General features: G+C 35.0%; 2 protein-coding genes across 2 annotated transcripts; both read left to right on the forward strand.

Moving 5' to 3' along the window:
• Positions 1 to 899: 899 nt before the first annotated feature.
• LOC142977739 (uncharacterized) lies at positions 900 to 7,349 on the forward strand. The gene is made up of 17 exons (XM_076121822.1): positions 900 to 1,179; positions 1,521 to 1,747; positions 1,945 to 2,007; positions 2,095 to 2,312; positions 2,578 to 2,857; positions 3,238 to 3,359; positions 3,750 to 3,926; positions 4,174 to 4,316; positions 4,645 to 4,693; positions 4,774 to 4,872; positions 5,125 to 5,163; positions 5,243 to 5,278; positions 5,353 to 5,514; positions 6,046 to 6,213; positions 6,539 to 6,861; positions 7,132 to 7,190; positions 7,341 to 7,349. Exons 1-17 carry the CDS (start codon positions 900 to 902, stop codon positions 7,347 to 7,349), a joined length of 2,454 nt encoding a protein of 817 aa, XP_075977937.1.
• A 1,025-nt stretch (positions 7,350 to 8,374) lies between these two features.
• Positions 8,375 to 12,655, forward strand: LOC142977587 (uncharacterized). Its single transcript, XM_076121563.1, has 12 exons — positions 8,375 to 8,671; positions 8,926 to 9,152; positions 9,280 to 9,342; positions 9,415 to 9,632; positions 9,869 to 10,148; positions 10,310 to 10,431; positions 10,755 to 11,009; positions 11,315 to 11,457; positions 11,816 to 11,864; positions 12,069 to 12,167; positions 12,268 to 12,439; positions 12,508 to 12,655. Exons 1-11 carry the CDS (start codon positions 8,389 to 8,391, stop codon positions 12,308 to 12,310), a joined length of 1,782 nt encoding a protein of 593 aa, XP_075977678.1. The 5' UTR covers positions 8,375 to 8,388; the 3' UTR covers positions 12,311 to 12,439; positions 12,508 to 12,655.
• Positions 12,656 to 12,926: the final 271 nt, after the last annotated feature.

A 12,926-nucleotide genomic window follows, 5' to 3' on the forward strand; every position in this document is an offset into this window, starting at 1 on the left:
TGTTATGATTGTTCGAATATTAATAATGTCTACATTTGTATGCAATAATATAAATAGTACTTTTTATTTAATCTCCGAATATAAGCCAAAAATATGTTTTTATACTATTAAAAGTGCTCAAAAACAAAAATGTATTTTGTTCGTCATATAAGTGCGTCGCGGCAATAAAACTTCTACACGGTAATTATAGGACTAAACTACATTAAAAAAACAAAAAATCAAGTTTGGCCGCGGATCGCCCAGGCTCCATACTATTTTGCCCATTCTCCTTTTCTACGACGTCCGTCAAGAATAATCTTTTCTGCTTGAAAGTAATTTCTAGCCCAACTATTCATATTGATCAACAAGCCTCAAAAAATGACTATCTACCTTCTTGCACACATATTTGATACCAAAGAAAATATTCAATATCCGTGCCACATTCCATAGAGTATTTGCATCAAGGTGGTTATAGACAGACGTTTTGAGACGTGCATTAATTGAATTGAGATGGGCATTGAAAAGTTTCACTTCAATCCATCATTTGCCAAATAAGTTATTGATATAATTAAATTATTTGTTAATCAAAAGTGACTTTATTGCTAAAGGAATATACGTATTCATTTATTGGTTTGAAAGATGGATACACAAAGACTGGTCTGTGGAGGAACCGTAACAAACGATTTTTCACGAAGCAGCGTCTACCACTCAGAGAAGCACAGAATAGTAGCATATGGTATAAATTATACATCTACCGGTGAAAAGGAGAAGCATGATTTCAATTTATTTCTATTCCACCTCTCGGCTCGCTAATCTAAAACTACCTTTGTACCAAAAACTATAAACCAGACATTGATAACAAACAACTTGCATAATATAAAAAAAACAGCAGCAAAATAGTCACAAATAATTTTGCTAAAATGTCGTTTTTCAATCCCGAAATACCTTTAAAACGAAAAGAAGAATCACACCACCCTTGGGAAAATCGAATTAAAGATATTCATACAAACACATTCAAGTACTCCCATAATTCTACGAGAAATGTCGAGTATCCTGTTAAGAAAAAGGAAGCTCCCGTTCATCGTGTTCAGTTTACAATCATTGGGAACAGAATTACGAAGGAATTTATTTACTGCCTTCACCTGGTGAAAGGATTATACAAATACAAGCAGAAAGAATTTGAACCTCCTATCATACGAGGTTTGTATTCACTACATGATAATCAGTGCCAATATAAATGTATCTTCCTTAAACACGTATACTACACACTCATCGGTGTTCATTTAATATGACATACCCACGTCCTACATACTCCGACCTGTAACCAAAATACCTTCAATGAATATTGTCAAAAATTTAAACAATCGAAAGATAAAAGTCAATTCATTACGCTTCAGATCAGTTCAGAGGTCTTCATTGTCATTCTTCCTAGTGTGTTACATTACTCTTGGTTCAGTGCCTGTTGAACGAATTCTACTTCTTTTTTCCGTATAAGCTTTTGTAGTCGCTTACTGTTCTTACTTTCTTTCCCTCTATTTTAGGTGTTACAAGCGTAGAATGGCCAAAAGTATGGAACGACTTGAAAATACATTACGGCGGAACTGCGTACTGCTTGAAGTCTCAGGTCGCTGTGCTGATAGACAAACAGTTCATAGGCGGAGAAAACGAATTGAAAGAAATTGTAGAAACTAAATATAAATACAACGTAAATGTCAACTATCATAAGGAAGGAATCAAGCAGTTTACCGATTTCGTACAATCGTCTGGAGTAAGTACGAAAGAAAACAATTCAAATAGAATATAGAGTAAGTACTGTTTTTTTAGTTGTATGCGGAGACATGAGGAAATCGTGTAATTATGGAAGATATCATAATAATTATGTATAATAAGGCACCCACAGAAATAAATTAGAATTTATTTTCAGCCCCGACAAATATTTGAGTAGTTTTGTGCTAACATTTTCAGAGACCCTGTGCTTATCTTCACATCGCGATAGATGAAGAGCCTATAGGGGTGCTGATATTTATGGTAAGCTAGTAATGCTTGTCCATAACGTCTACAGCTTCAATATACTTAACAGATCAGTTATCATTGAATAATCATTATTACTTTCAGCTGTATGCCGATATTTGCCCTTTTACGTGTGAAAATTTCCTTCGCATGTGTGAGAATCCGAAAGGTGGTTATGCAGGAACTCCGATCCACCGCATCGTCAAAGATTGTTGGATACAGGGTGGAGGCTTCTTTTTGAAAAGCAAAACTGAACTAGGGTGTGAAAATTTTATTGTTCCTCATGACAGACGTGGAGTACTTTGCATGGCTAATGATGGCAGGTAGGTAATAATATAACTTTTTAAGTATATATATTTTGAAATAGAGAGAATATAGAAATATTTTGTATTCAATTTTGTCTTTTACTTTACTACAGCAGAATCGGTATGTAGCGTGAAATCAATATTCACATTATTCACTTTTAAGTAATGGCTTTGATTGCCTTCATCCATTTTCCCACAAGTTCAATGATAAAACAAGGCAGGTTTATGATACAATATTAGAGAACAGTTAACAGTTACATAAAATCAACATCAATGTTTTCAGACATATCAACTGTTCAACACAATTCTTTGTCCTACTTCAACCTGCACCTTGGATGCTACACAAGTACGTGGCATTCGGTCAGCTAATAGAGGGTGAAGGTACTTTGGAAAAAATAGAAAATGTTCCTACTTGGTACGAAGCTCCAACAGCGGAAATAAGAATTTATAAAGCTGGAGTTTTTAATATGGAATGTCACTGGATACCCGTGAACAAGGATACTAATGCTTACCTCTCGGGACATGTGGAAGATCTCTTAGTGATCGCAGAGATATTTTACGAGGTAAGTATTTTTTGTAGGCTGCGATAAAATAAACATTTCGTAAATATTACTTGGAATTATTGATGTAAGTTTAATAAAATTAACTTTTCCCTTTTTTGTGTTTCCGACTGCTGGTAAGACGTCCCCTCTTTCTCTCGAGGTAAGGAGAGAGGGAAGGCTAAACTTGTGTGTATGAAATATTAAAATTATTTTCGTTTAATTAGTTAATTAGTTACCGTACCTGGCGCGCCAATAGAGGGTTGGAACTTTGCATACCTTCAAAATCCCATAAACGTAGTGAAATGTGACAAATGGTCACACAAAATCACTTAGCAATGTCTTAAGTACCTTAGACAAGGTCCGCATTATATTTATTAAACATGTATTTGCGTCATGTTTAGGCTCTGATAGAAAATGTGTTCCGAGAAGCTCAATTGAGGGAGCTGGAACGACTTGAAGATGGATTTATGACAGAGGGAACGGAAATATTCTCCTCTCCCACACATACCAAAAAATCAACAAGGTTAATATTTTATACTTGTTTGGACTGTTACACTATTGAATTACAACCACTTTGATGACGCAACTGTAACCAGTGTAATTTGCGAACTTAGGGATCCGAGATTAATTCCCAGATCTGTTCAAAATTATCCCAGAAGTTTTATTTTCTGTATTATTAATTGTACAGATTTTGAAAAATGGGGTAAGGGTTCTATTGGCCTCAGACCAACATAAAGCGGTTGATTTTGCGCTTCGCTGGTTGTGTTGATTGCTCCATCGATATACCATGCTGATGAAATAGAAGGAATCAGCCTTATTGGCTCGTATTAGTGAATTTAGTGGCCGTGAGCAATATTGGTCGGCTAACATACTAAGTAACAATACAATCATTAACTGACACATTATTTTACAGTCCACCAGTTAACAATGAATTTGACGTGGATGTATACACTTACGAGTTTGAAGAATACTCGTATGATAAATTGAGTCGTATAGAAAGTCTAGTTGTTAGGCCTGAACAGGCCTACTACATACCGTTCACAGATGTTCCGTATCCTGGCGAGATTGACTCTACCTTTGATCTACAAAAGTGAGTAACATAAGAACGTTGCTCTTCTAGTTACTACCTTAAGTGTAACCTCTATGTATTATAAACTTTATGGTGAAAAGTCCTTAGAACATAACTATTAATTAGTACTTACGTTGGCTAAGTACCTATAGCACCTCAAGACCAACTGCAAGTCAAAATTCACGACTTCCTGTACCATTTATGTAAATATTTTCAACGTGTTCAGTATTGCCACTACCTAATATCTATTATTTACACATTTTTTTAGACTGCTGAGAGGCGATTACTGTCTGGGTAGTGATATAGAAGAGGACAGGCTTAAGAGAGCGGGAGCTAAAATCCACATGGATGTGCCCGATGTTTTGCTTGATCATTTATTTGAGTGTTACGATGACCAACATAGAGTGTCTGGTAACAGCTGCTTACAAATAAAATTGCACTAAAAGAATTTATACGAATCTATACCACTATGTCTAAACGATTATTATATCCATTTTTAGTTATATAAGTTTCTTTGTTTAACCTTCTTTTACATGGAAACCGAATTAGATTTGGTATCTAGTTCGGTCGGTGGCTATCTGTATCGTGCGCAGACCGCAAATAATTCGAAAATGTTTTATTACTGGAGTGAATTTATAGCCCTACACACTTTCCAACGACTAGTTCTATAGTTGATTTCTTGTCATACCTGGAATGAATATATCCCGTATTAACATTTCTTTCTTCTGTACATTTGCAGAGTATTCGTTAGATTCGGACGACGAGAACATTATCAAGGAATACATAAAGTAATAACAAATAAAGTTCAGTTTCGTTCATATTATCTCTATTTATTCATTTACACTACAACTTCACAAAACGCTTTCAGAGAAAATGCAGACAGAGCCAGTTTCGCAGGACCTATTATCAAGAAAATGGCGGGCTTAGCTAACAAGTACCAATTATTCGATGATACAGAAGGCAAAAAGTAAGTTGAAAAAAACAATAATGAAAAAAAGAATTTGCAATTATTTGCAAATTAGTATCGTTGTAATATATCACGCCAAATGAGGCAAACAATTGGGATATTAGATTACGGCTCTGCTACAGGTATCCTCCAACCCACCTCCAATCGTCCAAATTCTTTTACTAACTGCTCTATAATAATGCCTTAGGTAACAGTAAATTATTTTTTTTTGTGAGCATTTATACTTAATATGTGTGTATTTTTTACTTTCAGGATAGATTTGATAAGTGATGAAGAACTGAGGCTTCTTCGGTAAACGCATTTTCATAATCTATAACTTTAGGAGTTAATTATTAATGTTTCCGTTCTCATTTAACTTTTAATTTTATAGGTTAGCTAAGAAGGAGGCCAAATCTGCGCGGGAGAAGTAAGTTTCTACCAGAAACGTTTTATAACTCTTCTTTAAATCAATAAGATATTTTATGCAATCTATTTTCGTAGAAAAGTGTCAATCAGCCAGCCTATGTCGAAAAACGAATCACGTAGTAAGATTAAGAGACGTCCCACTGGATTTGTTCGTCCGGAAGACATAGCGCAGATGAGGAAGTTTATGAGACCCAGCTCTATGGAGTTAGACAGCGAAGAGGATGATGAAGTATACAGGTATTACTCATTATCTATACTAATATTATAAAGCTGAAGAGTTTGTTTGTTTGTTTGTTTGTTTGAACGCGCTAATCTCCACTGGTCCGATTTGAAAAATTCTTCACTGTTAGATAATCCATTTATCGAGGAAGGCTATATATCATCACGCTACGACCGACAGGGGCAGAGTACCAGTAAAAAATGTTACAAAAAACGGGGAAAATTTTGACCTATTCTCCCTTTTTGTGACGATCTCCATTATTCAAGCGAAGTTGCGCGAGTCAGCTAGTACCTATGTACTATTTTTATGATTGTAAGTACAACCTAGCATGCTGTATACATTGGCGTTAAACACCCTTGCATTTACAATAATTGAACTGGAAAAAAATGAATTTAAGATATACTCAACTGTAACAAGTCACTCCGTTCTACAGTACTTGCTTATAACTAGGCCTGAGCACTCACGCAGAGCTTTCATCCACGCAAAAAATATAAGCATCGCAACAATTCAGAGATTAATGTATTAATCTTTTTTATTGATTCACACAGGAAAGTGCAAATTCTATCTGAGGCGCCTTCTTATGAACCTCCTGTGGTCCGTCGACCATTGGCACCGAGGACGAGCGAAGCACCAGTCAGACAGTCAGTCCTCATCCGCCTTTATGATCATGTGACTGCCGATAGCGAAGATATTATACCTACTTTGAAAGACTATAAGTAAGTATATGAGATTCTACTTATTAACAACTTTGTTTTATTTTTAAAAAGACAACTTCCGAACTAATTATCGCTCTTTGTGTCACGGGAACTTTTACTAACAACGGACACAAAGTACAACCAGACCTGAAAAAAAATTTTGTGGATCGTATAAATAGCTGTTTCGTGTCAAAAACTCATTGGTGCATAGTGTTAAACAGACAGGTATGCAGATTACTGACTTCATATTTAATTAAATCTTTGAAGTCTGACCACAAATAAATGAAGTCAATCTTTTCCTTTTTCAATCGCTAATCTTAGGTCTTTTTGTATTTTGTCACATTAGACCGGCTACAGAGACACACCATAAGAAATTTTCTCTACTAAAGAACTCTCCGCAATTGTTCCACATCAAAAGCGACGATGACGATAAGTACATGCGTCGACATTCAGTACCGGTAGATGAATCTGTCTTCAACATACAACACGGTAGACTCGTTACCAGCAAGATATCATCCGACTATGTTAGAACTATGGACCAGCTCGAACACAATCACGAGAATTCTATTAGAAGCTTGGAGTTCGCTAAAATAAGACCAGCTTTATCTGTTGAAGCATATCAGAAGAAGAATAAAAAGTATCAAGATGAATTGACTGCGAAGCAGAAAGGTTAGGTCTTTAAGTCATAATCATTATCTTTATTCCGAGTTACTATACCTAACTCGGAATAAAGATTCAATATGTTTTCTTCTTCTGTTCATCTTTATCAGCCGTCAATTCTGTCACAACCCCTTTCATTTCCATGTCCTCTTTCACACAAGTTAAGCTTAAAATAGGAATAGATTTGGAAAATCAAATGGCATGGTTTTTGATCCATCTGATCAATGTTTATGCTAAAATGTTTTCGAAGAAACGTTAATGGTCAAATTTCAATTTCAGAATCTGGTGGAGGAATACGGCTCCCTGGTGATACCCCACTTTACCAGAGTGAGATTGATGTAAGTTTAAGATTATATAGACTAGACCTAGAAAGCCATAATCATCATTATATGTTTCATAGCTAGTCGCTGAAACTGAGAGCTTTTCTTTTGTACGCTACACTTTTCTAACTACTAAATTCACACTTATAAAGATTTTTTTATTTACAGATACATTAAGCTATCAAGAAACTTTTGCAACATCTACGATACTGAAGTTGATGGCAATCGTAAACTTTACCATTATAACTTTTTCATTGTCATTAATTATTATAATTTATTGTTTATATTTTGAAAAGGCTATTTTTATATTCGCGAAAAAATATAAAATAACTACAAAATTCCGAAAAAAAACGTTTTTGGAACCCAAAAACGTTCTTGAGCCGAAATCTCTAAAATTACATGAGTATATTATTGTTCATCCTATCCGAAATGATATCATTTAATTCTTATTATGATTTAAATGTTATTGTGTGAACATTATTTGCTAATAGGTATGTATTATTGTTATGATTTTTATTGCTTAGTTAATTTAATTTATTTTGGAACATTTTCGAATGTTACTTTGTTTGTCTTTCTATGATTCTTTCTTATTAAAATCTTTAAGATTTTGATCTGGGTTGTTCTCATTTCGTTAATCTTTGAGCCTAGGCATAGTGATAGGTTCCGATTAGCTACATCCGTAAATAAATAAATCCGTAAATAATACTTTTATAATAATACTAGCTGACCCGCGCAACTTCGCTTGCGTCACATAAGAGACAATGGGTCATTATTTTCCCCGTTTTCGTAACATTTTTTATTCCTACTCTGCTCCTATTGGTCGTAGCGTGATGATATATAGCCTATAACCTTCCTCGGTAAATGGGCTATCTAACACTGAAAGAATTTTTCAAATCGGTCCAGTCGTTCCTGAGATTAGCGCGTTCAAACAAACAAACAAACAAACAAACAAACTCTTCAGCTTTATAATATTATATAGTATAGATATAGATATTTTGTGTAGGTACAGTACACATACACACAGTACTACAGTAGGGCCAATGCTGGTCTTGCATAGCGATGGTTACTCCAAGAGAAGCAGACGGCCTTTTTTGAATTAAACTTAAAAAGTTTCTATAGAAAGGGTGTATTGGACTATGTAGGCCGCAAATCACAATATTAAAAATGACATTCGTTGACATAAAACAAATACTAATGTCAAAACATTTTTGCTAACATGTCGTTTTTTAATCCTGAGATACCTTTAAAACAAAAGGAAGAGTCGCACCATCCCTGGGAGAGCCGTATCAACAATGTATACTCTCGCACGTACAAATATGGCCACAATTCTGCCAGAAATCCTTCGTATCCTACTAAAAAAGAAAAAGTGCCGAAACAAGGCCTCATTAAGTTTACAGTGATTGGGAACAGGGTGACGAAGGACTTTATTTACTGCTTATATTTGGTAAAAGGCCTGTATAAGTACAAGCAAAAACAATTTGAAGCTCCTGTGATTCGAGGTAATTATACTTCTCAATAAGGTCCTTGTTTTGGTATGATTTTATGAAAGTTGATCAAGATTAGTCTAACCTTTCACTCAAAGTGCTTCTCTAGGAATATCGGGATATATTCCTTTCTAGTTATCAAAAGCACTTTATTAAACAAGGTTAGAGCATCTGAGGAAAATGGGAACTGAGTCAGTTCTTTAAATTGAACAACACAAATACTCACTATCTAATTCACTAATTTCTTCAAACATTAATGTACTTTTCAGGTGTAACAGGTGTGGAGTGGCCGAAAGTATTAAACGATTTGAAAATACAATACGGCAATTTAGCATACTGCCTAAGATCCCAAGTGGCTATATTGATAAACGATCAATTACTCGGTGGGATAAACGAGTTGAAGGACCTCATAGAGACGAGATACGTGTACAATGTACGCGTTAATTATTACAAAGAGGGAATTCAACAGTTTGCCAATTATATACGATCTTCAGGCGTAAGTTTCAAATACTTTCATGGTACCTTTTCCATTCTAAAGAAACTAAGATTTTTTGAAGTTACTTTTTTTTGTTTGACTCATCTCCATCGGTCACTCATTACTAATAATTATTCGGCTTTTGCAGAGACCCTGCGCGTATTTACACATATCAATAAACGAAGAACCAATAGGAGTACTGATATTTATGGTAAGCTTGAACACGCAAACCACCTACGTTGCACTCACCTAAATAAGCAAAAGTTACACTCATAACTTTCAGCTTTACTCCGATTTGGTCCCCGAAACGTGTGAAAATTTTCTACGACTATGTGGTGCTACAAAAGGAGGCTACGCTGGTACACCGGTACATCGTATCGTTAAAGACTGCTGGATACAGTGTGGAGGGTTTGGCTTGAAGAACAAAGGCTCACTAGGATGTGAAAATTTCTCGGTTCCTCACGACAGACGTGGAGTTCTATGCATGGCTAATGATGGCAGGTAATCTTGTTAGAACTGACTTATATACTGTTCCTATTGAAAGAACTGTTGTTCTTTCAAATTTGTCAGCATACCTTTACGACAGTGACTTTAATTTGACAGGGTCAGATTAAAGTCACGACAATCATTTGACGATCAAGACATATTCTTCTTATTGAATGGTTAGTGGGCAATCTTGTGTCCTAAGTCGTTCAAGCCGCCCGAAGGCCTTTGACATAATAATCGAATGTTTTCAGGCATGTTGATTGTTTAACGCAATTCTTCGTTCTTCTCCAACCTGCGGTTTGGATGAAATCCAAATATGTCGCTTTTGGACAGCTTATTGAAGGCGAAAAGACTCTTGAACGAATAGAAAATTCGCCAACGTGGTACGAATCACCGACGTCAGAAATAAAGATAGTCAAAGCTGGAGTTTTTAATATGGATTGTCAATGGAGACCTATAAATAAGAATGCTAATGCACATATACAAGCTCATATTGAAGATTTGTATGTTATTGGAGAATTATTCTATGAGGTAAACGCTAAAAACTAACTTTTTGACTATATCCATCAGTTATGTAGCCCTTTTTTTTATTTCCATAACTTTCAAACATATGAATGTAGTAATGTTTTTAATGCCTATTATAGAATGTTGTCTGGTACTAAATGTTTGTGTTATTATCCTGTCTAATATAGGCACTGTTAGAGAAGGTGTTCTTAGAAATCAAATTCAGAGAGCTTCAGACGCTTGAAGGTGAAGGGTTAACAGAAGAGGATGATAAACAAGAGCTAGTCCAAAGTGTTCATCAAACTAAAAGGTATTTTAAATCAAATCATTGCGTTTATTGTTTCCAAACAAAAGCCAAAACCGAGACAATACAACCACCTAGATAACTGCTGTAGAAGATAGAATTAACTTCAGTATTGTTGAAGATATTTTTGAATACCATATGAATCTATATAATTTGAATACTAAGAAGTTCAATGGGTCTTATGCGCATAAAAAATTTAAAAGCAAAATAATAATATACCCTAAGTACCTTTACATTTTCACCGCACATAAGACCCGTTGAGCATTTTAGCATTAATTCCACAAACCGCAATAAGTTAAGAACGGCTCTATAATTTTGTGTCTAACTAGGTTTCTAAGCAAGAAAGAAGACATAGATAGGCATTTAGCGGAAGTAGTGGCACCAGCCCCTACTATGAGCGACAAAGTGACGGAAAACAATGATTTCGATGTGGACGAATATGCGTATGAGTTCGAAGAATACTCGTATAAAAGAGCGACGTTCGTGCCTTCCAGTCTCGTTGTAATGCCTGAGAAAGCATTCTACTTGCCAATGACAGATGTACCGTATCCTGGAGAGGTCGACTCTGTTTTCAATCTTAAAAAGTTAGTGTATTTGTCAAATATAATATTATTTATATAGAGAGGATAATTAAAGAGCGAAAATAATATAACAAACAGTTTTAGCACTGATGAAAATTCTTATTTCCGTAATACTTACAAAACAATGTTATCACTCCTGTTATTCAAGATAGCTTTTACATTGTTAGCCGCTGATGCAACATCGAACTTTAGCTTCTATTTACTATAGCTTGGTACCGATACTTTAGCCCTCTTTGACCTTTGAATTAAATAAGTGCTATAATAGCAGACCTTCATAAATCTCATCACCGTGTTTAATTTATCTTCAGATTATTGAAAGGTGACTATTGTCTCGAGAGCGATCTGGAACCGAGCCATGCGAAAAGGAAGAAAAGTGAGGGTGTAAAGTTAAAGGTGCCCGATGCAGTACTTGATGTTTTGTATGATAGCATTGCACCTGAGGATGAAGAGAGTATGTGATATTGACAATACTTTTTAAATTTTACTTAAGCACACTTGAAGTTATTCGAATATTTTTTTGAGCTAGGGAAATGTTACGCTCAGGACCAAATATTCTGCTTCAAAATTGCACGTGATGGTAAAATTAAAGACAAGAGTTAAATGCGTTCTCCAGGTTATTGAATCTCCATTAATAGCGTAGTTCGTCCATAGCATTTCGTGCTAAGGTCAGGGGATACCCAACCAATATCAAAAAATGAAAAAAAGGAGTAAATTTTCATGTTGTAAAATACTTATTAGACCCCGTTGTTTCAACTGAAAAGTGTGAGTTGCCCTTATAGAATCATGATATCTAAGCTGTTTGATTTCAGATGCGTCATTAAATTCAGAGGATGAAGAACTAGTCAAAGATTATTTAAGGTAAAAAAACACTTAAGTATAACATCAATATGACTGTTGGGGACCGCGATTCGACACTGTTGCTATTGATCCGGAGGAAAGTCTGGATTTGTCGATTCGCTGCCCGCTCCCCCGCTCCTCCTCAAAGATTACGTACCTATATCTAATAATTTCTCGAATAATTTAAAATGATATGTAAGTATATGATGTTTTATACATTTTCAGAGATAATGTGGACACAGTCAGTTTCGCCGGTCCAACCATAAAGAAAATGGCTAGAGTATCAAAAAAGTTCGAAATATTCGAAGATGCCCAAGGCGAAAAGTAGGTTTTTTCTTTTAATTTCTGATAATCTTGTTACAAATAATCATTAATATTTTCTCTATTTTTCTTGATCGAGATCCTAATATATTTATAATTTCAGAAAGGATTTGATTTCTGACGAAGAACTGCGATTGATTCGGTAAACGTTTTATTTCAATTTTTTTCCCGATTTTGTTTACGTTATCTAATTTATTTTAACATTTTTTATTTTTTTATTCACTCGAACAACGATGCAGACTTGCAGCAAAAGAATACAAAACTCAACGTCACAAGTAAGTAAACATTTAAATATTTTAGTACGACAGGCCTATTTGCATTTAAACCCATACTTTAATTTTAGAAAAGTATCATACGCGCCTACGGACAGAATATGTCCAGTTAAAATAAAAAGGCGGCAAACAGGATATATACAACAGGCAGATTTTGCAGACCTGGGAATTAACAGTGATGACGAGACTGAAAGTAGCGATGACGACAGTCCAGAAGTATACAGGTTAATTAACACCTTTGTTATAATTATATGAACCTTTAGGTACCTTCCCACAATTACTAGATATCTAGGTAGATATAGTTTTAAATCGTTTATTTGTCAGCAATACCTCCATACGAGATGAGGGACTTGTGACCACATTCAAAATGGAAAATCAAAAATGCATTTATTATGTGCTATTCATTCCTTAAAATTAAGAGATTTTTATTAAACAGTAAAAAATATTAACGTCACAACTATTCTACTCTCCTCACTCAAGGAATGTCCGG

Source organism: Anticarsia gemmatalis, chromosome 13 (genome assembly GCF_050436995.1).
Source record: "Anticarsia gemmatalis isolate Benzon Research Colony breed Stoneville strain chromosome 13, ilAntGemm2 primary, whole genome shotgun sequence".
In the NCBI taxonomy this organism is placed as follows: domain Eukaryota; kingdom Metazoa; phylum Arthropoda; class Insecta; order Lepidoptera; family Erebidae; genus Anticarsia; species Anticarsia gemmatalis.

Coding starts and splice junctions, on each gene's coding strand:
- LOC142977739 (XM_076121822.1), top strand. CDS start 900: ATGTCGTTTTTCAATCCCGAAATACCTTTAAAACGAAAAGAAGAATCA. Junction 5,164..5,242: donor GAAGAACTGAGGCTTCTTCG/GTAAACGCATTT, acceptor TTAATTTTATAG/GTTAGCTAAGAAGGAGGCCA. Junction 5,515..6,045: donor GAGGATGATGAAGTATACAG/GTATTACTCATT, acceptor TGATTCACACAG/GAAAGTGCAAATTCTATCTG.
- LOC142977587 (XM_076121563.1), top strand. CDS start 8,389: ATGTCGTTTTTTAATCCTGAGATACCTTTAAAACAAAAGGAAGAGTCG. Junction 9,153..9,279: donor ATTATATACGATCTTCAGGC/GTAAGTTTCAAA, acceptor CGGCTTTTGCAG/AGACCCTGCGCGTATTTACA. Junction 10,432..10,754: donor AGTGTTCATCAAACTAAAAG/GTATTTTAAATC, acceptor GTGTCTAACTAG/GTTTCTAAGCAAGAAAGAAG.